This window comes from Ursus maritimus, unplaced genomic scaffold (assembly GCF_017311325.1).
Source record: "Ursus maritimus isolate PB19 unplaced genomic scaffold, ASM1731132v1 scaffold_35, whole genome shotgun sequence".
NCBI classification, from domain to species: domain Eukaryota; kingdom Metazoa; phylum Chordata; class Mammalia; order Carnivora; family Ursidae; genus Ursus; species Ursus maritimus.
Window position 1 is genome coordinate 1,687,734 of NW_024426119.1, and position 24,918 is coordinate 1,712,651.

Below are 24,918 nucleotides of genomic sequence, written 5' to 3' on the forward strand. Positions count from 1 at the left end.
CCCAACTTTTGACCATATTTTTCTTCTGCTTTGGCTTTTTTTTTTTTTTCTGTCATTATATTTCTTTAGGAAACTTCTTTAAATTTTTTTTAAGGGAAGGACCAAAGCTAGCAAAGAAACAGATGTATCCCATATAAAATATGCAATAAATCTTGTCCCGCAAATTCTTTGCTCTGAACTTTCTGACAGAAACTGTCAAATATCCACTTTAATTCAGGTATAAAATGTTCACTCCGTGTCATGGCGCCAACAGCCATATGCCAGAATGAAGTTAGTGACCCGCCATAAAAACAGCAGCATAAGCACCTTTGCAAAGGTGCAAGTCATCGTGGGTGAGAACGAGCCATATAAATCCATGGGGAATTAATCTCGGCTTTGCTACTCTCCCGCTGCGCATTTACAATGCAGGAGTAGTAATACTTTTAAAAGGAGAGAGACTAAGAGAGCGTGCACCTAATGAGCCTGTGGGAGGGGAGAAGGTGGTGCATGGATCAGAAAGCAATAGCTTCTCCTCCCCCTCGGCGGGGCTCTGGAATCCCCTTGAAGACGGCGGGTCCCGGCCGGACTTGACCATGCGGGGCGGTGCTTGAGCTCGGATCATGTGAAACCAATCTCGCCGAAGCGCCATCCCAAGAAATGACTTCAGCTTCATAAATCATCGTTATCATCCCACAGGAGGAGGGAATGCTATGGTTTTTCTCCAATAAAACATTTCAAGCCTCTGGTTTCAGGAGCTTTTCTTTTCTTTTCTTTTTTCTTTTCTTTTCTTTTCTTTTCTTTTTTCTTTTTCTTTTTCTTTTCTTTTTCTTTTCTTTCTCCGTTCTGAAATCTGCTTTATGCCATTTGCACAATTAGCTTCAAGCTCTCGTCTGAAGGAGACAGTGGCACTTCTCCAGTCTGCCTAATATTTGAACGTTTCCTCCTTCTCAGATTTTAAGGGAGATCTATTTCCTACTGAGGGGTGTGTGTGCGTGTGTGTTACATATTCAGAGACCTCACACTTGCTTCCAAGCATATACTGACCCTCCATATTTTTTCCTGTTAAGGGTATTTTCTTTATCTCGTATTTGCCAAATACAGAACAGATATGTTAGGTTTAAGTATACTGGAAAGAAATTTTAGCTTATTTTGCATCACAGGAGATGATTTTAATACTTGTGGCCCATCTAAAACATTTCTAAGCTACAGAAAGCAGAAGCCTGAAGGGTAAAGCAACAGATCATTCCCAAGTTGAATCAAAAGATAAAACTCTGCTTTAATTGTATTTGATAATACCTTAATAGTCCTTCATAACCAAACATTTTTCTCCTACAAGAGCTTACTGAAGAAACATTGTCAGAAAATTGTTTTGAAATGCTTTCTTGGGTTTCTAGAAAATTGTTTTATTTGAATAAGTTTCATACCCACTTTGAAAGAAAGGCTTGTTTTTCAACAATTATTTTCAGTCATTACCAATTAAATGATAAATGATAAATTGGCTTTACAGGTATTCATTTAAAAGTTGACCTGTGCTTTGACGCATTAAATGAAAAAGCGAGAAACTGGATTATATGTTCAGTATGACCTCGACTGTATAAAACAGCACAAATGGCTTTGTGATTATAAACATACACCTACGTTTATGGAAATGAGTCAAAATATTAGCAGAGGCCATTACATAAGAAAGCCTTCTGCACTAGGTTTATGTTCTTTAGGTTTTTTCCCCTCAGATATCCATATGTTCTACAATGAGGAGTTATTTTAAAATTGGGAGGAAATCATAAAGATTCAATAAAAGGGGAATGACAATTACGGTTGAAAGGTGACTCCAGGGGTGCCACCTCAAATTCTATTAAACTCACCATCAGCACGTTTACCCCAGCAGACTGAGAAGCACTGTGTGGTCAGTTTTAAAACCAAACCTCATTTCTTTGTCTCTTTTTACTGACTCCGATAACGATCGCTTGTGCTAATAGTCCTTCTGCATAACTTCTACTGGCAGAGCAAAATAAATGTGCTGTCATGTGGGAAATATCTTCTGCAGTGTCCTCTTTGGGAATGCCAGTTCTCCCAGTACTTTTCTTGCTTGGACGTCTCTCTGGAGAAACAAACTATCATTACCTTCCCTGCTCTCGGTAGCATCACAACTATTGAAATTAGGGTAATTCTTTGGTACCATTTCTAGCAGACCAGTTTAAATCCCCAGCCACGAAAAAGTCTTGACCCTAAGAAAGAAAATGAGATACAGTATTTTGATATTCAAAGCAATAACAGCTATCAGGATGGTGAGAATTTTGTCAGTTTTTCAGTCGCCCTGTAAATCTGGTTTCCCAAGTACACTTAGCCTTTCCCAGGGTTCTAAAAGAAGACTGGTTTAAGGATAGCAATGGCCATTCTGTGATGACTTATGGACATTCTGGTGGTCCATTTCTTTTCGTGATTCAATATCTGAATACTGATTTTTCCAAAGGGAGAGTTTCAATTTTTGAACAAATGTCTTATGCTACAAAGATGTAAGTGGTTTAGTATAAATAAATCTAGATGAAGAGGAACTCTCCTTTGTAAAGGTATGGGTGCCATGTATTGTTTTATCTGATATATCAATATGGCTTTTTTTTCCCTCTCTTCATTTTTGATTACTTAAAGTCAATCTTAATCGGTTAAGCTCTCTGACCAGGCATAACAGCTTTTATCTGTGTTTTCATCTTTATGATGTGATTAAAATCATTCTTCAGATCGTATATATTTCTGAACAATTCATTAAAATATGTGGGATGGTTACTTTATAGAAATTGTAAAATTTACATTTGTGCGTATGGTTGTATAAGACATAAATAAAGGGCTTTGGGACTTTAATGTAGGTGGTTAGGCCTTTAAATTTAACGTATTCATTCAAAGGCTTCTTTCTCCATCTATGACTTCTCTAATTTTCTAGACTAAGATGATATAAGAGTTTTATAGTTTTTAAGCAGGATCATTGTAAAGAATAACAATGAGGTATAATGAAAACTATACTAAGGGCACAAGTTCTTTTTGCCCCCAAACTACTTATAAGACCTTAAGCAAGTCACGTACTTTCAGTGAGTGCTTCCAAATGCCATCAGTTATTTCTTTTTCTGATTATATGAAATGCTGCTAATTCTTCAAAAAACAATTAAAAGCATATAAAATACAAAAAGCCTATCAACCAGAGAGGCAAAAATAGCAACTGTGATATTTTGGTTTATTACTTTCTGGTATTTTTAATAGGTACATAATTTATTTCTGTGGTATACATTTTAACATAATTTCGGTCACACCATATTTCCTGCTCTGTATTCTGAGTTTTATCACGTATAACTGCCACAGTATTTCTCCATGATATCCTTTGAAAACCCGATTTGTCGGATATGTGGACCTAGTGCACTTGATCCAGGTCTCAAGGAGTTTACTGTAGGGACAGACACATCACTAAAGGAAGAAAGGATACTCAACTACCCAAGACCAGTCTCAGGGGAGCCCAAGAAAAGTTGCACAAGCAAACATCACTGGACAACTGAGAACTGTTGTGGTGGTGGTCATGATTGCAGTAATTGGCATTTACTGAGTTAACGTGCCAAGTGCAATGGCTGAGCACCTTACAAACATCTCATTTAATTATTACAACAGCTATCTAACACAGATCCTATTATTACCTCCATTTATAGATTAGCAAACTCAGTGTGAGGCAAGTGACACAACTTGCCCAAGCTGGAAAGTAATGGAGCGATTCGAGGCTTTGCTTCCACTACTGTCCACCATGTAGAACTCTGGTATGAGTGGGAAAGGCTAAATGATCTGTGTAAATCCCTTAGCACATTACCTGACACACACCGAGTACTCAGCAAATGTTCATGCTCATCTTCATCATCGCCACCACGACCATCAGTCTGATTCTTCCAGCCAGTTGTATTAAACTGCTTCATCAGCAGCTGATCGGCCAGTGGATTGACTGCCCTCAGATCCCATTAGCTGTGACTGGTGGCCTGAAGGGATCACAGTTCCGTACACTGCCCTAGTATCATAAAATCCAATATTTATGTATTCAGTCCCCTACTATTGACGTTCGCTCACTTATAAGCCATAGCATGAGAGGCTTACACTGTGTAATTTCTTAGGTTTCTTCCAGCTAGTTCTCAGCTATAAGGTTTCATTTTATCCGGTATACAGATGGACAGGTCGAGATATGAAGAATCAAGTGATGGCTCTCAATAACGGACAGTCATCAGAGGCAGTTATTGGAACCCCAAAGAAGCCCGTTGGTGCCCATTTTTTCCCATCTGTTAATACAGTGCTTAAAGAAATCAAGTGCTGAAATTCTATGAAATAAAAGAAGAGGCCCTTGCTTTTGAAGAGCACTACTTTAAATCAGAAAGAAAAATGAGCATGGAGCCTGTTACCACATTGCTCACGAGCTTGCTTACAAATTCAAACTAACAGCTGCTTTTGTAGTCAATTCTCATCAATCAACGAAGCAAAAAATTATTTAGAAACTCTAAGTTTGTAGTCTTGAATGCTAAGCATTTTGAATACAATTTTTTTTAAAAGCAGAGTCCATGCTTTCCAGAAATTATACAACTTTAGGCTAGTGCTAATATCAACATAGGACAGAGTCGTTTGGTAAAGGAGAACTTCTTCCATTGTTAATATACCTGCAACTTATTCCCAAATGGTTATTTAGAGTCTTGGACTCAGAACAGCATTGTCTTTGAAATGTCATCAAGGTTCTTGATGAAACAAAATGGGGACAGCCCTCTTATAAATCTAGCTTCTTTGCAGTTCCTAAGACTTTCGAAATGATGATTCATTTGGTGTCTTTTCCCTGAATGATGAGACTACAGAATTCACTATCCCTACATAACCCTTGAAAAAATGCTAAAGCATCGTGGAAGGGATGAGCCTTCCCATTGGGAATGAGATGGCAGGGAGACATGATAGACACTGCAGGAAACGGGAGTTATGTATGTTCTCTAAGTGAAAATTATATTTCATGTTTGTTTAGAAGTATTTGTGAAGAAATAACTCCAAGTAAAAGCGTTTTTTTCAAAAGAGATGTCACTTCTATTAATGCTGATAAGTTAAAGGTATATATGGGCCTACAAGATGAGATAACATGGAGAATTTCAGGCCCTGGTTGAGAATGCAACCACCTGACTCCCATTAATGTTAATGAGCCTCTCACTGGATCATTCTAAAATTTTACCCCCATGGTCTGCTTTAAAGCATCAAGAGTCAGGAAATTTAGAATGAAAGCTGAAATTCCATCTTGGCACTTTTCTCTCTGATGTATATACTCCTATGAAAAATGTGCAGTATATTGCAGCTTCAAAATACCACCTAAGCATTTGAGAATTCTAGAGGAAAATATAAGCTGTTGGGGAGCAGCAGGGGGCATTGGAAATACTGGATTATGAGCCAAGAGACCTGGATACAGAAAAAGTCATTTCATCATCTTGGGTGTTCACTTTCTCATGTCTATGACATTAAATTGTTGGACTAGGTTATGGTTAAGTTACAGATTATACTGTGTGATGAATTTTCTCAAGTAATTGTATCTGTATCATCTCTATGCCAAAAAAAATTGCTGTGTACAGATAACTGTACAGAGCTGAAGGACTTCAGTTGGACTCTAGAGAAGCAGAGGACAGAAGATCATAGACTATCAACGGCTAACTAAATGGTTGCCTTTAAGAGGATTGAGCAGAATTCCTCATTCAGTCTAAAGATCGAATGTTATGTCCATCTTGTGAGTGGTTAAAAACTTACCTGTGGGGGCAAAAGTCTCATCTAAGGGGAAACTATATTGGAGGGAAAAAAAGTTGAAAGCTTTTGCAGTGGGTTGACTTGTGAACTGTGGATAACTTTATTTCATTTAGAATCCAGTTACACTCTTAGTCCGATTACCTTCGAGAATTAAAAATGGATAAAATGTTTACTTTTGCAAGAATTACTATAGAGAACGAACCAGAGGCATAATCCGATGAGCACTTGGAATTATATAGTGATCTCTGAAACTATACTCCTCACCTACACAAATAATTACTACAGTCATCCCAGAATATAAAAGAATCATTAGTTCTTTTCACTGTAGAACCAGGGAGATTTTTCTAATCCAAATTATTATACCAATAAGATATTTTATGAGGTATTTGAATATTATGCCTGGGTTTCGAAATATAAAAATGTAAATGACATAAGATCATAAGCCACTTGTAAGCTTGACTGCATCAAGACTCAGGGTTTTCAGCCATTTATGAGAGAATCAAGCCCTGTTGCCCTAAGGCCATCCTTGTGTGTAAGGAACTGACATCCATCTAGAATGGTGCTACTTCTCTACATACGAGGTGGGGGAGACTGAGAGAATAGTTGTTCAAATCGCCTTCCGCATTCTGCAGTTCAGATGAAGAAACTTTCTGAGAAAAGCCCCAGGTGCCCAAGTTAGATGATACTAGTATTTACTTTTTCTTTGATGCCTGTAAAAAATATTCAGTTCGGTTTATAAAGACAACTGAAAATGGCAGATAAAAATGGTGAAAAAGATGAGATCTGGAAAGTCTGATTGAACACAGGAGGATTCTGACTCAAACATCAGCCCAAGGGTTGGATTAAATGACTTTTAAGACTCCTTGTATCTGGGTTCCTTTGATTTTGTGACTCTAAAGGCAGCTTCAAAGTCTTTTGATACAATGTCTTTTGCTAAGTACTTTCATCAAAAGCCTGAGTTTTCTACTCCACTTTAGCCTTAGGTGACCTGGAAATCAAATGATACCCAGATACTGGGAACCCTGATAGCAGGCCTTCACCCAGCCTCACGCCAATTTACGCAGAAATTCTCACAGATGGCCCCTTACGCTCTTCAGCTTTACCATCCAAATGGTATTTGCAAATGTGAAGTCTATGACAGACCAGAAATGATCCTCCTTCTAATTTAGCTGCACCCAGGAGAACTTGATAAAACGAGAAGTCTAGATAGGAGGATAGCACCCTTCACAGGCAAGCCTACAAGAGGAGAAATGTAAATATAAGACCCCTCCCCCATAACTCAGTGGTTCCACCTACGAATATTCTCCCCCCTCAAATGTTAAAAAGTCATCCCTCTTTCCGGTGTCAGTGTGCTGTTGCCTCTGCTGGTGAAAGCATTCTTTCCTCCTGGAAAGTGCGTGACAGGGTGATTTTCTAAGAAGTGAAAAATGACTGCCATGTTCGCATCAGACGGATAGCGCGAGAAGTGGAGTGCGGTCCCTTTGTTTCCCTGTTAGCATCCCCTGGCTCCTCTATTTGTAGAGCGGCAATAAAAACAGCTTCTTTACTGTGCGTCCTGTTGGTTTATACCAACCACATCAGGTCCATAAACCATGGCATATTAAAGTGTAATAGACTGTGTAAAGAATACTGGGAAGATAGTCCAACCTTTATCCCTTGCCCTCATTCCATACTTTACTACCCCCCAGATGGATATCCATAAATATGACTTAATTATGTTTGGCATAAAACCCCCACTTTCTGTGAAGAGTGACGTCCTTCTTCAGCCACTTTCCATGCATGAATACCACCCTCTAAAGGATAAAACCTTGAATAGTTTGGTACATTTAAAGGACAAGTGTTGTTCATAGTCCGAATACTTTCTGGAAGTGGCATTTATAAAACTTTACATTTTTAAGATCTGGATGAAAATCAGTACTCTCTCACTGTTTGATTCTACGCGACTCCCTTCTATGTTGTTGAAAAAAGAAAACAAAGATTAGAAATTGCCATGGCAGGAAATGGGCTCTGATCCCCCGGGGTGGGGGGGCAGGTAGTGAGCAGGGACTGTGATCTGCTGGTGTGGGTCCCTTGCTTTCACATGATTCACCTGTCAAGTGAGTGGAGTACCTACGAGGCGTTAAAGTTGAGAGACATGGATTTTGAAATTCCATTATGACATAGATTTTGGTTGCTGCCCTCAAGAAGCACCAAGTCTAGCAGGAAAAGCAGACTGCCAGCAAATGATGTCAGTACTGCGGCCCACATACGTGAACACAGTGTTGCGGGATCTGCGCGGAAAGAGCCGCTCACCACTCAGTGAAGGAAAGGCCCTCGTGGAGGTCTTCATGAAAGACGTAACGTTTTAAAGCTTGGTTTTTGAAGGAAGAAGAGACATTTACCATGGGGGTGTTTGGAAAGGAGAAGGCAGAGAGGAGGAGGAATTCAGAGCAGAAGAAGCAGTGTCCCTAAAAGTAAGGTACAAGAAAAACAGGTTGAGTGGTGGGAACAGCAAGAAGTCCCCCTGCCAGGAGCGTGGCACGAGCTGTGGGGAGTAGCAGGAGCCAGGCTGTGAAGGGCTGACTGCGCAATGTGAGCGTACTTCATCCTGGATTGAGCCGAAGCTAATGAGCACATAAGCACAGCAGTGGCGTCGTCCAGTTTGCCTTTTAAGTTGGCAGTTCAGGTGCAAGGCAGAGAACCGGGTTTCCTGTGCCGTGCAAGGAGCCCGCCACAGGTCACAGACCCTAGCGGTTAGAGAATATCAGCTCTCAGAAAACTACCTTTTTAAAGTAGACCCCAACATCATTATCTTTCACTTAGTATATGAGAGGTGGTTCAGGTAACCAGGTCAAAGATTGAGAACTCAATGACGGTTAAGTGAAAAAAAATCATAAGCACCTCACACCTACCCCCTTGACTCCCAGGTAAATTCGCAAAATTATAAATCAGTTTCTGTCTTTCTTTCCTGAGGATTAAATAAGACAGAAATGGGATGACACAGCAAATAAAATGACTTTAGGTCTGACATAGGAAACAGCCTCCTGGAGACGAGCCTTGGGCGACATGGTATGGACATCGGCTTTGTGAGTGAAATGGGAGAACAGTGAGGATCTGACCCAGAAACGATCACAAGCAAAATTATCCTCTACTGAGGGTGGTTGTAGACATTCTTAAGAAAGAAAGGAACGTTTGCTTGAAATTTTGTATTACTCATTCCAAAGTCAGACAGCTGGAATAATGACTACTACTGTTTGCTTCTAGCCAATCAAATAATAAATGGCTGCCATTTTTGAGTGCCTAGGGTACATTAGTCACTATGTTAACCTCTCGTGTTCGGTACCTCCAAGGGTCACAACCACCTTGCAGGCTAGATCTTATCATTCCAGTTTTATGGGCAAGGCTCAGAGGAGTTAGGTGACTTCCCCAAGGTCTTTCAGTTAATGAGTGACAGGGCACACATTCAACCCAGACCCGCCTGACATAAAGCCCAACTTCTTTCCACTATGCTACACCACATTTAACTTGGTCAAAATAGCCATCCCACTGGAAGCTTGAACCACCAGCAGTCTCAGTAGGACATGGAGCCATCAGAGGTCTGACTTGCAGAGATTCTGATTCAAGCAAGCATTGGTCCCTTTTCATGTAGCCTTCATATTTCAGTGCACCTAGGTATTACCACCTTCATTTTGCAGAGACGGAAACTGAAATGTGCGACTTGCCCATGACACTTCAGTGCAGAGTTGGGCTTGAAAGTTGGAATTTAACTATGCTGAGTTCTGCCTCAGTCAGTTGGCCACAGTACTGAGGAGTTTCACACTGGTTCTTATGGGATGACTTTATGATAACCAATGAGACAATGTCTATCAAATGAACCAGGACACAAAATTCCAAGGTATTAAAGCTTTACACAAAAGCAAATGGTTTTCACTCAGTAAAGGCTGCATTAAATAAAATCCACATAAACAACTCTTAAAAAAAAAAAAATGCCTTCCAAAGAAGTCGTGTTGCTTTCTCTCCATGACATGGAATTATGAAAAATACTGTTCTTTAAAGGAGAGAGTTGAAGTTTAAGAAAAGCAACCCAGTTCTACCAATGACAGAAAAATTATAGTATGCGTAGGTAGGTCACCAAGCAAACTTGCCACTCACCCTTCTCCATGGCCTTCCAGAAATTCACCATCATCACAGTGTGTCCACAGCCTTGATAAAGAAGTTTGGAAGACAGAATTGACGTGGAGTGAAGCTTCTCATTTTTAGTACTCTGATTTGTTTTCCTTGTTGCTTTTATTATCTTAAAACGTGAGGCTGCCATCATCTAAAGCAACTACTTTATTCCTCTGATTTGGAAAGTCATTATATTTAGCTCATTGCAGGCTATGAGACAGCCTCTTGTGCCAGAAGGAGAAGAGAGAAGGGCAAGGTTGGGGATGCCTGTTTTTTCCCGAGCTCCGCTGGTGCCATGTCTCTATCTGGTAATCCCTGCAAACTGCACTCTTCTAAGAAGCCTACCCAACCCCCACCACACATGTAGTAGGAAACGTAAGCTAAAAAGGAAGCACCTAAATGCTATTGTCCATGGGACTTTGTAGAATAGACCAAGTAAATCCCACACATGCTTTCAGGGCCACTGCTGGTCAACGCTGTAGGGTAAAGACAGTTTGCGCCTAAGACTCGTCATCTTCCACTTAGACATCGTCTCCCTTTTGGGTGCCTAGTACCCACGTGGCATGCCATGGCTGCCCCGGGCACCCTAATTCAGTAATCCACATAAAGTGTCCTATAGGCAACCAGCCGTGCTCTGGAAATGTTTTTGCTACCCCTTATCAAAAATCACTTACACTGGATCTCATTCTCTCAGGTTTACTTGCCTGTCTTCCCCAACTAGAATGAAAGTTCTATGGGGACCTTTGCTTTCTTCACTGGGGGGTCCCAAGCACCTAGAATAGGGTCTGGCACATGGAACAAAAGAACAAACCCACCTACGTCATTATGTCGGTTGCTACTAATGGCTTAAGTCAGAGCTTGCAGAACCAGATATGGCCAACAGGAATGTTCCCTTTGTCCTGTAGAGTATTTGGGGGAAAAAAATTAAAGTCGGGACCATTCATTTAAAAACCTTAGCTTCACTGAAAAAGGTGGAAGATCTGGTCACAATGGCAAGTGCCTTCCCTCCCTTACATGGGCACGGCCTTCCCATTTTTCCTACCACTGCCTGTCGGCTTCCCTACACTGAACCTGTCAGTTCCACTATTGAGAAGCAAGGGATCGAATTTTAGAATATTAGGATTCTTCTACTTGGCCTACAGTTGCCTTATTTGCTGCTGATACTAGAATTTGAGTTTGTGACTCCAGTCTTTCAATGTTTTCCTTCCAGGTAAGTGTTTTTGTTTTGCTTAGAGCATTTTAAAGACTGAAAATGTATAATGACATGGTCAGAAATGTCACACATTTTGAAGGGAGAAATAGTTTAGGCTTGTAGAGCTTCCGTGTCACACCATGGAAGTGGCTGTCTTTTCTGTCTGTACTTAGGCCCTTTGCTTAGGAAAAATTAAGATCTCAGATCTCTAAGTTCTTCTCATTTTCCTGAAGGCCCTTTCCTCCCAAACCCTCAGAAGTTCTGCGGTATGCATTGGGCCTCTTAGTAACACCTCTTTTTACATTTTGAATGCTTGTTTTGGTGTTTTTTTTTTCCAGATAACCACATTTAGAGAGCTATTCCAAAATCTTATTGAATGCTTAATTCCTCGCGGAAAGGGTATTTCTCATCAGTGAGTTCATAGGCAACAACAGCTTGACTACAGCCTACTTACAGCCTGGAAGTCGCCAGTTAGAAACCACCAGGTGAGGGAGAACAGCAAAGGTGCTCCAGGAAGATCACTCAGGCCTCAAAAGAATTTTTCCTTGTGTTTGGCCATGCACATAATTAAGGCTCCCTGGCTACGAACAAGCTCCTTGTTTGTATCACGTTTTGGAGGACTTGGTCACTAGGACAGACACAGGTCACTTCCCTGTGTCTGACTGGCTAAGAGTGAGACTGATACACGGGACCCCTACTAGGAAGCTGGGGGAAATCATACTGCAAAAGATGACCGTAACTATGATTTTACCTAAGATGGTGTCATTGTCAAAGCAGAATCATTTTAATATTTTTAAAAAGTCACTTTGGGGGCGCCTGAGTGGCTCCGTTGGTTGGGCATCTGTCTTCAGCTCAGGTCATGATCTCAGGGTCCTGGGACGGAGCCCTGCATCAGGCTCTCCCCTCAGCGGTGAGTCTGCTTCTTTCTCCCTCTCTTTCTGTGATCTCTCTCACTTTCACCCTCTCTAAAAAAAAAAAAAAAAAAAAAAAGTCATTTTTGTTCATTGACGTTTACTGGACTTTGAGGTAATAGTATACAACTTTAGCCTGACATTCTTGTATAGTCTAGGTTTGTATTCTAAATATCAAATTTTATGTTTAGGGCACCTAGTATCTTTCTTTTTAAGCAACATTTGTCCAATATATGCATTTTTCAGCTAAAATAAGTTATTTAATATATAGGCACTCTTCCCGTATTTAAGGCTCAGCAGAAAAGAAGCCAGATGACGTTACTTCTCTCCTTGAGCTTACGTTCAATTGTCATATAATAAATGCATGAGAAAACAAATAGTCTGCCCGGTAGATAGAGGCTGGGCAGAAAAAAAGGTAACATGTGGAAGTTGAGAGAGTTGGGGGAGGGGACAGCAAGGGGTGATCTTTTATTTAGTGACGTCAGAAAGGGTGGTATTTGAGCTGAGACCTGAATACAGTAAGGGAGCCAGTCGTGCACACACACACACACACACACACACACACACACACACCAGTGTGCACGCTCCGTGTGCTCAAACATCAGCAAGCCGGCAGAGAGACTGGGAGGAAATGAGCATGGGAGAGAGGAAGAGAGGAAGGGATGTCACAGAGGAGCCAGGGAGCAGACTGCAGGGCCTGATGGGACACTGTGAATGTGTTAGAAGTTATATCAGGGGTGACGACAAGCCTTCGGAAGGTTTTGAGCAGGGGAGTAACTTGATAACATTGTCTTAAAACCAGTGACGACATGGTCGGCCTCGTTTGGGATGAGAAGGTGCGGAGCTGGCTTGGCATTTGGGGATCGGCTGACTGAACGTACTGTTTCTGGTTAAGTGGGGCATTTACAGAGACATGAAAATTACCTAAGTTTTGGTTTGCAGCCTGGCACCCGGGTCAGAAGCAGCTCCATGGGGGGCCTACAGTTATCTCAAGAGGAGTGACTTATTTTTCCCTGGGTGTCTCCTGCGTATACATCAGTATACATCTTAATAAACTTTTTTCTCTTGTTAAAAAAAAATAATAAAATAAAATAAGTATATGATGAAGTTGATGATGAGGTACTGATAATACCGTTCGTGTCATTTACTGATCATATATCACGCTCCAAGTGCTTGGTGTGTGTTGTCTCCTTTAGTCTTCATAGCAGCCGTGTGGTGGTGGTCACTGTGGCTATTCCCATAGCACAGAGGAGTCAGTAACCGTGCAGTCGGTCGTGAGCAACTCGACCACAGTCACACAGGTAGTACACGGCAAAGCTAAGCTTAGTAAACAAAATAGTGGCATTTTAAAGTCCTTTAATGTCTTTCATGAAGTATCACGACGTCACAGGCCCTATTAGATATGACCGATTTTCTTTTCCTGTTCATTTTATATCATTGTAGCCTTAAATGAAAGAACTGTTAAGGCTTATATAGATTATGACTTGCCTATTTTTCTAGGCAATTTTAAAGTGAAGAAGTTATTATCATATGTAGTACTATTATCTTCTTTTTTATAATAATATTTTTTATTATGTTAGTCACCATACAGTACATCCCTGTTTTTGACGTGAAGTTTGATGATTCATTAGTTGCGTATAACACCCAGTGCACCATGCAATATGTGCCCTCCTTACTACCCATCACCAGCCTATCCCATTCCCCCACTCCCCTCCCCTCTGAGGCCCTCAGTTTGTTTCTCAGAGTCCATAGTCTCTCATGGTTCATTCCCCCTTCTGTTTACTGCCCCCCCTTTCTTTATCCCTTTCTTCCCCTACCGATCTTCCTACTTCTTGTGTTCCATAAATGAGTGAAACCATATGATAATTGTCTTGAGAGAATGATATGTAAAAGCACCACCCAAAAATGAAACCTCCTAAATAAATAGTTCCTACAGAATACTCTTTCTTAATCTATAAATTCAGAGTTGTATCTCAGTATCATGGATTTTCTTAATAGTCTTAAGTATTTTTTTTTTCAAAGCATTTAAAAACAGCATTCTGAGAAAGGAGACCACAGGCTTCCCCCCCCCCAGACTGCCAAAGGAGCCTCTGGGTGTAGAGACAGTGTGTGCAAGGGTTCCAGTGAATTTGATTGAACCCGAGCAGAACTGCTATACATGGTTCTGGATTTCTGATGTGTGGGGAGGTGTGGAGAGAGTGCCAAGTACCTGCCAAGGCTTCAGAGCTGGGGTGACCACATGGACCAATCTGGCCAGGATTGTTCCCATTTATGTTTTTGTCCAGATGTAATTATTAGTTATCACCTTCTTTCACTTTCAAGAGTGTCCCCGTGAGAACAGTAAATTATATGGCCACCATTAGCTCTAGCGATTCTCAAGAAAGCAAGGGTGGGAGGTGTAGCCAGTAGAGAACTATCTCCAGGACATGTGTAGGGGCCACCAACCCCTGCGTTCAGAATGATTTTGAGAACGCATGGGTGTGATCCCAGTTAGAAGATGACACAGAAGATATGATGAAAGAAAATGCTGTTTTAATAATAATTATCTCTCTTTCACAGCCAAAAAAGAGCATAAAATGGAAGAAAGTCACTTGGAGAATGCACAGAAAAGGTAAGTGGCTCTGACGTGGCCTCAGTCCTTTCTTTGGCTAGCTGTTTCTTTGGCTAGCTGTTCCTTTTTATGCTTGTTATTAAGTGCAGTCATATTGCTATGCAACCATCACCACCGTCTCCATCTTCAGAACTAACGCATCTCCAAATGGAACTCTGTACCCATTAAACCATAACCCCCCCATTCTCCTCCCTCACCCCAGCTCCTGGCAACCATTATTCTACTTCCTGTCTCTGTGACTTCGACTACTTTAGATACCTCCCATAAGTGGAATCAATACAGCATTTTTCATTCTATGACTGGCTTATTTTACTTAGCATGATGTCTGACTAGCTATTCTTTTGGCCCCATTGGTTGAGACTATGCATCCATGAGCAGTAAGATTCCACCAGGAGCTGAAGGGAAAGCACTATGACAGGACTCGGCGATATTTCTCCTCAAAGAGCACAGAACCATTCAGAAGTGGCTGGCATGAGTCACGTCATGACACCATCTGCCTCTCCGCCATTTCTCTGCTCCTGAACCACCTGATGGAAGTTAGGAGGAATAATGTGACCCTCCTTAGCATTACAACTAGATTAAACCATTATTGCAAACACCTAAGAGACTTAGGTCTTTCCTCAGCTCAGAGGGTACAGTGAACAAGCAGCAAGTGGGGAGGAGGGACTGACCCCTCTATATGAAAAGTGCCTCAGAAAAAGACCTCAGAAGCCTTCTGTTCTACTCCTCACCCACGTCAGGCCTCTGCTTTGCTCTTCTCTCTTAATAGACAGCAGAACGGAACTACCCAGTTCACCCAGTAGTCAGTGGCTCTGGTCCCTGATAGAGGCTTTTGTTTTTGTCAGCTGACCAGGTGAGTCAGCTTGGCTGTGCCTCCACCCTTAAAAGGGTGAGTGAGAATATATGGAGGCGTTCTCATTTTCAGCACAGAGAACCGAAATACATTTTGCTGGTGCCAATTCTAGAAGTACTAGAAAATTAAGTGGGAGGTAGGGGTAGGAAATAGCCGAGAAGGACAACGGGCTTTACAAATGCGTGAGGAGAGGAGGTCATTACGTGCAAATGAACGAACTCTAGAAACAAACCATTTCCTCCTGTCTAGCCACGATCGGAGAGTTCTGAAAGCCTACAGGTAGTGTTGTCGGCTCTGCTTCGACGGGAGCCAACATTTGGCCTGCTTCCAGCCGCCAGTCAAATTGAAATGCAGATGAAAGTGAAGTCGAGGCAAATCCTGCATTTTTAAGTGCAGACATTTCTTGAGTCAGGACTGTCAAGCAGGCATGTCCCATCTTTAACCAAAGCGGTCCCGTGATTATGTTTTTAGATTTTCGTGCCCCTTGATTGGCTTATCCCTGCAGTAAGTTTTCCCTTCCTCCGTGTGTAAAATGCATACGTCCGTGTTACAGAAAATAGCATATTCAGAGAGGCCACCCACAAGGGCACCTTGGTGTCAGGCCAAACAGAAATTTGGGTTTCCGAGGTGGATGTCAAATTTCTAATATTTCTCCAAGATTCTGGCTTAAGGAAAAGAGGGCCCACCTCCGAGGGGCCGAAGCTGCTGCTGTGCGTTAGCTATGCTGAGGGGGGTCATAAATTTTGGTTGTCAGCGTTTTCCGTGACTTTGTGGTGAAGGTAGCATAGCTTTCATGTCATACATGAAATATGTTAGACCCCATCTTTAATATAGAAACCACAGTTGTTTGCTTGCAGTTTTTAAGGAGGTTGGTGGTCAGTGTTGCAATATTCGTGTGAAATTTAGTAAATTCTTCTGTTTTATTCTCAAGAGAAACAATTTACTCTGAGGCCACGGCATGTTTGCTTTTCCTAAGCAGTTTCTGGAGGCATGCATGTGAAACAGTAAGGGGACGTGTCCCGCTTTGCCGTCTCAACGCTGTAAAAGTAAAACCACTCACGTTGCTACGGGCTCTTTGATAACGTCATTGTCTGTATTTTAAAATATTTAGCTGAATTAAAAAAATAGGAATCAGATCAGGAATTGGAGCAGAGAGGAAAAAAAGGGAACAGAGCGAAGGAAAGCAGTTTTACGAAACATAATATATGATTAGAAATCAGTCTTCTAAAAGTTGAAAGCTATTTGGGCGTTATGTGCTGACAAACAGAAATTTCAGAAAGCACGATGGCCCCCTTGTCCATTGGAGAGTATTCGCCTGGCTGTTAAATAGCAACAATTTGCAGGAGGACAGAATGTCTAGACCTTAGGAAGCAGGCATACGTTCATATTCTAGCCCTTTTGCCTCTCCTTGAACAAAGGGATAACCTGAAGTCAAATGAGGCACATCCTTTCCGAGTAACTTCCCCCTTGTCAAAGTTGCAGAGTGCCAAAGCCAGGCCACCCCCTGGGACTCTGTCTGCGCTGGTTCTTCTGAAGAGGTTCGCTTGCTTTCTTAGTTTCTAAAACACACAGGGAGAAAAATTGCTGAAATTCGGTATTTCCTCTAGTCTCCGCCCCCTTCGAGGGTTAGCAAGCAAGGCCTCACAAACCCCCAGAGGGAGAGGTGGTGAGGGTGCAAGGTTCACGCCAGTGTAGGTTGGGAAAAGTGAGGCCCCCAGGATGACGACGTGCCTTTCTGAAGCTCTGTGATAACCCGCGTAACAACACTGGCGTGGTGTGAACTGCGCCAGGATTTGCACCATCTGGGTCTCAGGATCTAGACTCCAGGTACTGCCAGGGGTGCTGGGGTGCTCTGTGAGGCACAGTGACTGGAGTGTCGTCCTCTTCACTATATCCCACTGGAAAATAATTTGCTCCTCTGAATACTAATAGGGAAAGACTTTCTTTTCTGTATTAACACACAAGTAAGTATGGTTCTGTATCGAAGGTGACCACAAGGAAGAGAACAATGATGACGATGTGTTCTGCTGGGGGTGCTGCTGGGGGCAACTGTGTCTAAAGTGGACACAGGGGGAAAAAAAAAGCCTGTGTCCATGACCATGAGCAACCGGAGGGTGGAGTAGAGAAAGCATTTCACTGAGAATCAGGGGACCCGAGTGGTAGACCCAGCTCTGCCAACGAATAAAGTCATTCAGTCTTTCCAGGTCTCTGTTTTCTCACCTCTAAAATGAGAACATTGGACGAGTTGGCCTATAAGTCTCTTCCAGTTGTAAGCCCCGTGACCGTATAAAAATTCATGGCCTGTTCCTATCGGTTACATAACCCTCTACTTGTGTATTTCCATGCCACAGTCAATATAATTTTCATTTTAATAATATAAAAGTATATGCCATTGAGCGTACATTTGATTTTATCCGTGTTATGACTGCCACCGAGTTAGCAGTGGCCTGACATTGCGACTCTCTTCCATTACTGGTTTTGTTCCAAATTATGTATGTTTGGAATTAGAAGAGAGTCCCTTCAGAAATTACTGCAGTTATTGCCTTTCTCCACTTATGCACTTCCAGTCTTTTAATAACTGGGAGCCAAAATTCCCTGGCCAGTAGTTTTAATTTGCATTAAAAACAGATTTATTGTTTACAGAAGCACAAAGAATTTATGGGACTCGGAGCTGCAGCTCCAGCTTGGGTCTCACCTAATCATAGCCATGGAATCAATTAACAGTTCATCTGTGAAATGTGATAAAATCTTATGAGATACATATTGCCCAATAACCGAGAACGAGATGAAAGTATTCTCCATAACAGTGACGGGCCTTCGGGGTTTTACAGTTGCCATTGAAGAGAGCTCCATTAGAAACTCAGGATTCAGGATGGCCGCAAAAAAAAAAAAAAAAAGGCTGCGTCTGAACAGATGATAGAGCACTGAGTAGTAAACGTGGCCAGCCATTCCTGCTTTGATTAGTTTCCAACACCCTAGAGAAAGGGGCCATTTATTTAAGTGTTCTTGCTCCTGGCAAATGAGCTTGTGAGGCTTTGGGTGGGTGGAGGTTGGGGGTGGGGGACTAAGTGCAGAGCTATAAATTGCTACAAAGCTAACGCCTCCAAGGAGGGCTGCTTGGGAGGCCCCCGCAGTCTGGTGTGCAGGGAGCCTCCACCGGGTAGGTCAGGGGATATGGAACGGTGCCTGGGAATCAACTTTGGAAAACCTGGATCCTTCCCTGACCCGATGAGAGGTCGTCTTTCCAGGATCAAAGATGGTTTTTCACCCAAACCTTGCCCTGCCTTTAGTTCCTATCTCTTTCTAATGCAACGGTGATTTGTATTCTTGTAGTATATCGAGCTTTAAAATGTAACCTTCTTAGAGATCATCTACTCTAAGTCTTATTTTACCCTTGAGAAAACGGGGAGTCTGATGCTGAGTGATTGACCCAAGATCGCAAAGCCAGCGGATGACAGAATAAGGATAGAATAATATCTCGATTTTCCATGAAGCGCTCAACAGATTAATTATTCCCGATGGTCTAACTGACCACTGCTAAGGCTGCAGCATCAATATGTCGTCATTATATGTCCATGTAACCATTAAACGTAAACGAAGAGCTGGTAAATGCTGTGGATTTGAGATGAAGAGCAAACTCCTAGCTTTACCGGCATACCCCCTAGAATTAGACATGCTCATTTTTCTACACGTAAAATGTGACCAGGAGTACCAGATTGAACTTCTTCAAGAAGCGGTTTAAGCAAATAGGTTTTCTGAGGCTTGGGATAAGCCACGGTCACTAGGAGGCTGGGCTTCTGTCTTAGTGAATGAATATGTGAGAAATGCCCCCAGAGTCCCTGACCTGAGGGTGTAGACAGTTTCTTACCCACCCCCCACCTCACTCTGTTTTTTCCCCCTACCTGTTGCAGTTTTGAAACAACAGTAGGATATTTTGGGATGAAGCCAAAGTCTGGTGAGAAGGAGATCACACCCAACTATGTGTTTATGGTGTGGTACGAGTTCTGCAGTGACTTCAAGACCATTTGGAAGCGGGAGAGTAAAACTATATCGAAAGAAAGGTAAGGTTCTAATGGAGTCATCAATACCCCCTTCAGGAGTGGAGGAAACTGCCTTGTCAAACCTCACCAAGGGAGCGCATTTCACACGCATCAGGATTTTCTTTCAGATCAAGTGGACATTGAGGAAAGATTATTGCCTCGGGGCTCACGGGGAGATCCGGGGGAGGCGCGCTGTCCACACACGCAGATAGCTCACGTGATCTGATAAGTTACACTTTCTTAACCCCTTCCAATTACTAGCTAGTAAATGAAAGCGGAGCTGTGCTAATTTGCAACAGATTGCTTCTCTGTGTATTTTCACATTGGCCCAGGCTAAATGAGGCAGCCTTGCTGTCGCAGACAGTACAGACAAATAAAAGTGAATGCTTTTCCCATTAATATACTGAACTTGCATCAAAAGGAAATCTCGGAGACTCGGGCCACACTTAACACAGTGTTGAAGCCCCGCTCTGGATTTACAGCGCCACTTCTGACTCCTCGTATCCTGCTGAGGACATCAAACTGCTTGCCGCTCAGCCTCACTGCAGCCTCCTGATTTTATTAGTTGGGGGTAGAAGAAAAATCTCGACTCTGAATATAGGGAGAGAGAGAGAGAGAGTTCATTCTGCTAAGAAAGAGACTGAATTTTGGCCCCGCTTATCAGAACAAGAGCATTTCTGCTTGATCACTGTTTTGATCAGGTCGCCACTGTTCTACGAAGGGTGTCGTGCATTTAAACTTCAAAAAGGTCTCGCTGTCCCACTGCTGTAGAACAGATGGATGGGAGTGTCATTCGAAGCAGGGTAGGAGACAGAACGCTTCCACAAGTCAAGGGAAGCGGTTTATCTAACTGGAGCACCGCATCTCGCTAAACATGGAGACCTGGAATTCCATAATTCAGTGTCTTTGTTCTTTACGTTGTAAGCAGAGAAAAGGCATATGTCTACACAGGCACACACACACACACACAATACACTGATATGTTTCACCTTAAAAAGCTATTTTTTTTAAGATTTTATTTATTTATTTGACAGAGAGAGAGACAGCCAGCGAGAGAGGGAACACAAGCAGGGGGAGTGGGAGAGGAAGAAGCAGGCTCATAGCGGAGGAGCCTGATGTGGGGCTTGATCCCAGAACACTGGTATCACGCCCTGAGCCGAAGGCAGACGCTTAACGACTGAGCCACCCAGGCGCCCCTAAAAAGCTATTTTTAAAGGGATCGAGGTTTAGAGATTTTTGACCCAGTACTCCTGATTCTCTAAATATTTTTCTCAAGGACTTCTTCAAAAGGCTGCTTTTTTTTTTTCTGAAGAAGTCAAAGACCTTTAAAAATGCTTATCAACATTTCTCTCCACCATTTCTTCTTTGAAAACATGGGAATTAAAGTGAGTAGATCCATTATATAGATAAAGTGAAGCAAAGAAATAGTTGTGACATTATTAGAAAAATAGATTATTAATAATAATGTGGAGGAGGGGCGCCGGGATGGCTCAGTCAGTTAAGCATCTGCCTTCTGCTCAGGTCATGATCCCAGGGTCCTGGGATGGAGCCCCGCTTTGGGCTCTTTGCTCAGCAGGGAGTCTGCTTCTCCCTCTGCCTCTGCCTGCCGCTCCCCCTGCTTGTGTTCTCTTTCTCTATCAAATAAATAAATAAAATCCTTAAAATAATAATGTGGAGGAAAAACAGCCTAAAACTCATGGCACCCAACTTCTTGCTCTTGCCCTGCAGATGCTTACTTGGCCTTTTCAGCTAACCTGAGCTCCTGTGGCACAAACTCTGTTCTGTGAGCCCCGTAGGAAAGGGATAGAGCCGAGGTCCTGTCCCGCTCACGGGGTAGCAGCTCGGCAGGCAGCTCTCCCCCCACCCCCGAAGGCCAGGCATCCCGCCATGCGTCCTGAACGGACAGCCTTTGCGTAAGATCTTGTGCCTCAGATTTTGAGCGTCGCCCTTAGTGAATTTGTCCTTCTAGTTGGAGCCCTAAAAAATGGTCCAGGGGGAAAAAAAAGAGGGGGGGGGGTCGTTAACTGCTTTTTAGTTTAAGACTCTTCTGTTGAAATATTGAACTGTCGTCCAAATTAAGGCATGTTCCCCCATCATAGAAGTTGAGGCAAACTAACTGTGAGTCTGACGTGGCGGTGGGAGCCACCCGTCCTTCCAAGCGCTGTCCCCTGCTAGTCACTGGCCCGTCCAGCGCTGCTTCCTGGGTGCAGCTGGTGAATTGCCTGCTTCACACTCTGTAAACCAACACCTTTCAAGGGTCATGACTTCACAGGACCCTTCTCAGTTCTCCTCATTTAGCAATTTCAGGGGTCTCTCCATTCCGGCCGTGCTTTCGCGAGATGGATCACCAAGGTTGCCAACCTAGAAAAACATCTCTGAAGTTAATGACAGCTCATAAAATATTTTTGGAAGCAGTTTGTTTACAGAAATCTACTTGTTAAGAAATGTTAGCACATTATGGATACAACTATTCATCTGGTTAAACAAACTGATTAATATCCAGGGTTTTCTTGTAATGTGAGGGGTTTTTTTTCTTTGTCCTCTACCTGCTAAGGATTTTAGCTTTTAAACTGTTGGAATCACATGTTCATTGTGCTAAAATAAGCAAACTAACTTGAATTCTTCTATTATAATTACATGAGAAACAATATGATCGCTTTGTTTTGACACCCATTTAATCGTGTTCAATATTATTATTTTTTATTATACTTTTCCAAGAAATCCCAATAAGAGTAAATACCAAGTGGTAACATCACATAATACAAAGACATCCTTAAAAAGGAAATTCAAAACCAAATGAAAACCTGATAGCTTGCAATTATTAGAGAAAAAAAAAGCTATAGTTTGGGATTCCATCAAAAGAAATTACACCTATTTGATTTTTAAATATATTTGAAGGCCAATTAAAATACAAAAAAATCACTGGGACAAATTAAGGAGAAATAATAATATTTTCAAAGGTGTAAATTCACTTCCAAATGAAATGGAAGTGTTGAGAACTACTTTAGGCCACTTGTAATCAATTTGCGGTGGTAGAGAATATTTACTTCTTGTTCTGCTTAACATGGTTTCCATCAATACACGTTAGCTTGATGCAAAATCAAAATGGATGCAGCTTCATAATATTGTGTGGTGAGGGTGACAATTGCCCGTCATAAAACCCAGAATAATATCGAGACACACAAATGACTATCTTATAAAACATCCAATGTTTTTGTACCTTGTGAGTGAATGATAAACTGTAGCATTAAGCTAGTGTCAGGACGCGATTCTGTTTTTGAGTAGAGGAGACATAGCATTTCACTAGGGATGTATGATTTACCTACAGATTAAATATATCAATAGAAGAGCAAGGTACTATGCGATGGCATATTAATGTCACTAAATTGTCCTTGGCATTTAAGCCATTATTAGTCAAAATAACAACTTCTGCGTCCAGGTGCAAATCCAGAATGCCTCAATCCCTAGACCTTCGGTCTATGGCCCACCCAGTCCTCATGCTGTCCCAAATACTGGAACTTATCCCTGCAGTGAAATGTACCAAGCCCCTCTTTTACCCCTACTGATTACAGGCAGTGCTCAGTAGTGCAAAAAAGACCTCTAGTTAGAGAGTTGAAAACTAACATTTTTATGCCAATAATTTGCTGTGTGATCTTGGGCCAGTTGCTTATTGTCTGGGGGGACACAATTGTTAAAAAACATATTGGGATGATCTCTTCTAGATAGAAATCTCTATGAATCTAGAAACAGCTTTTCTGATAATCCGAGAAACAGAATGTTTCCCACCTTTGCTCTTCAGCTCATTAGGGACTGTATTGGAAGACATTTCTAGCCAAGGTCTGGCGGTGAGCTAGGGAGAGATTTGGGAGCAGGGAGAGTTTTCCTTGCCCTCTTGGTTGGTAAATTTCTCTGGCCAACTTGCCTTGTGCCCCAAGTTCTTTCCGTACAATAGTAATATTGGTCTTGGAGACACCATTTTTTTTTAAGTGTGCACACAAACATGTTTTCCTCTGCTCATGTGTATCTAACATTGCATTTAGTGGTTTATTAAAGGTCATCAAAATGTTTACTCTCAGAGGCAGCTTTGCCTCATTTTTACCTTTTCATGTACTTTTGTATTTGTACTTCTTGATATCCAAACACTCCGTGAATTTTTGTAGCACACATTTCTTCCACCTATTAAATCAACATATTATCCAAGCATATGCATAAGTCCAAGGAGGTAACCTAATTTTTGCTACTTTTACTGACTATTCGTTTTCTGCTTTTTCCTTTTTTTTTTTTTTTGCTGTTTAATTACTCTGGGGTATAGAACCCTTTCTTATGAAATGTTTCACTACTTAGGATATCTTAAGACTGCTCCCCACACATGCCCACACATGCACTCATAGAGACCACAAACCACTAGGACCCACAAAATGAGCTATGAATTTGCAGAAGGTAAAGAAGTCTCAGGGGATTCATGACTCCAGGAATAAAATCTTGGCAAATAATTCACTCTGAGCCAAAGCAAACTTTAAAAGTGCCATTTAAAAAACCCATAATGGGTCAGTAATGAGTGAATAAGAAGTTTGGTGAATTTTATGAAAAATGCAAATAAGAAATCTCGTTATACCAATAGCTATAATTTACACTATGGGGAATGGATGGTTACTTTCTCATTTTTAGTTCAGCTAAATACCAACAGGGTTTCTGTTCTAAGTATATTACTTGCCGTGGTTATGGTTAATTATGCAGTTGCCATACTCTTGACAGCAGATAGTTCAGGGCTGTTGTGGGGTTATCCCAGAAGCTGTCCTCACAGCTCCCTACTGCTCAGGTCACTTTAGGACCAGGAGTTGGAAACTTAGAGAGGCTGTCACTCAGCCCACAAAGGAGCCACTGATCGCAGTGTAGATGTTGCAGGAATTCCTCTCTTCATATGATAAAGTTTTTCCTGGAAAAAGTTCCATAAACTAAATTTTTTATTTATTGAATTCTGTTTTCCTAGTGACATGCATACACGGTCATTATAACAACTCGTGATAAGGGAACTTTCTCTTCCCTAGCCCTCTGTGTTTATGGTCAAAGGGTTTGTGTACACTTACCTACTAAGAAGCTTCGTATTTGGAAGGACCTGCAATCGTACAAATAATCCCCCCAGTAAATTGGCAGAACTTTGCATTTTTCTAAGTCACATTTGAAGACCGTTCTGTACAAATATACATGGTAAATGTCCCAAGCAGCTGACTTATAAACAGAATTATCATAACCACAAAGAATAAAACCTGCTTATTTCCCAAGCAATAAATTTAAAACTACTTCGACAAACTATTCCATGAATAAGGAGAGGAGATGGTAGACTTAGAAATGGTAACAAGTATAGGAGCGTCGACTTGAAAAAAACTAAACACCTCTTTTGACCC

The 24,918-nt window shown here is 41.8% G+C and overlaps 1 protein-coding gene across 2 annotated transcripts in view; it reads left to right on the forward strand.

Moving 5' to 3' along the window:
- The window catches only part of FMN1 (formin 1), a 372,175-nt gene that overhangs the window by 321,551 nt on the left and 25,706 nt on the right, over nt 1-24,918 (forward strand). For both annotated transcript variants that reach the window (XM_040620429.1, XM_008702285.2), the window contains 2 exons: nt 14,569-14,620; nt 19,385-19,534. In XM_040620429.1, coding sequence (XP_040476363.1) covers nt 14,569-14,620; nt 19,385-19,534 — 202 coding nt within the window. The remainder of the gene's footprint in view (nt 1-14,568; nt 14,621-19,384; nt 19,535-24,918) is intronic.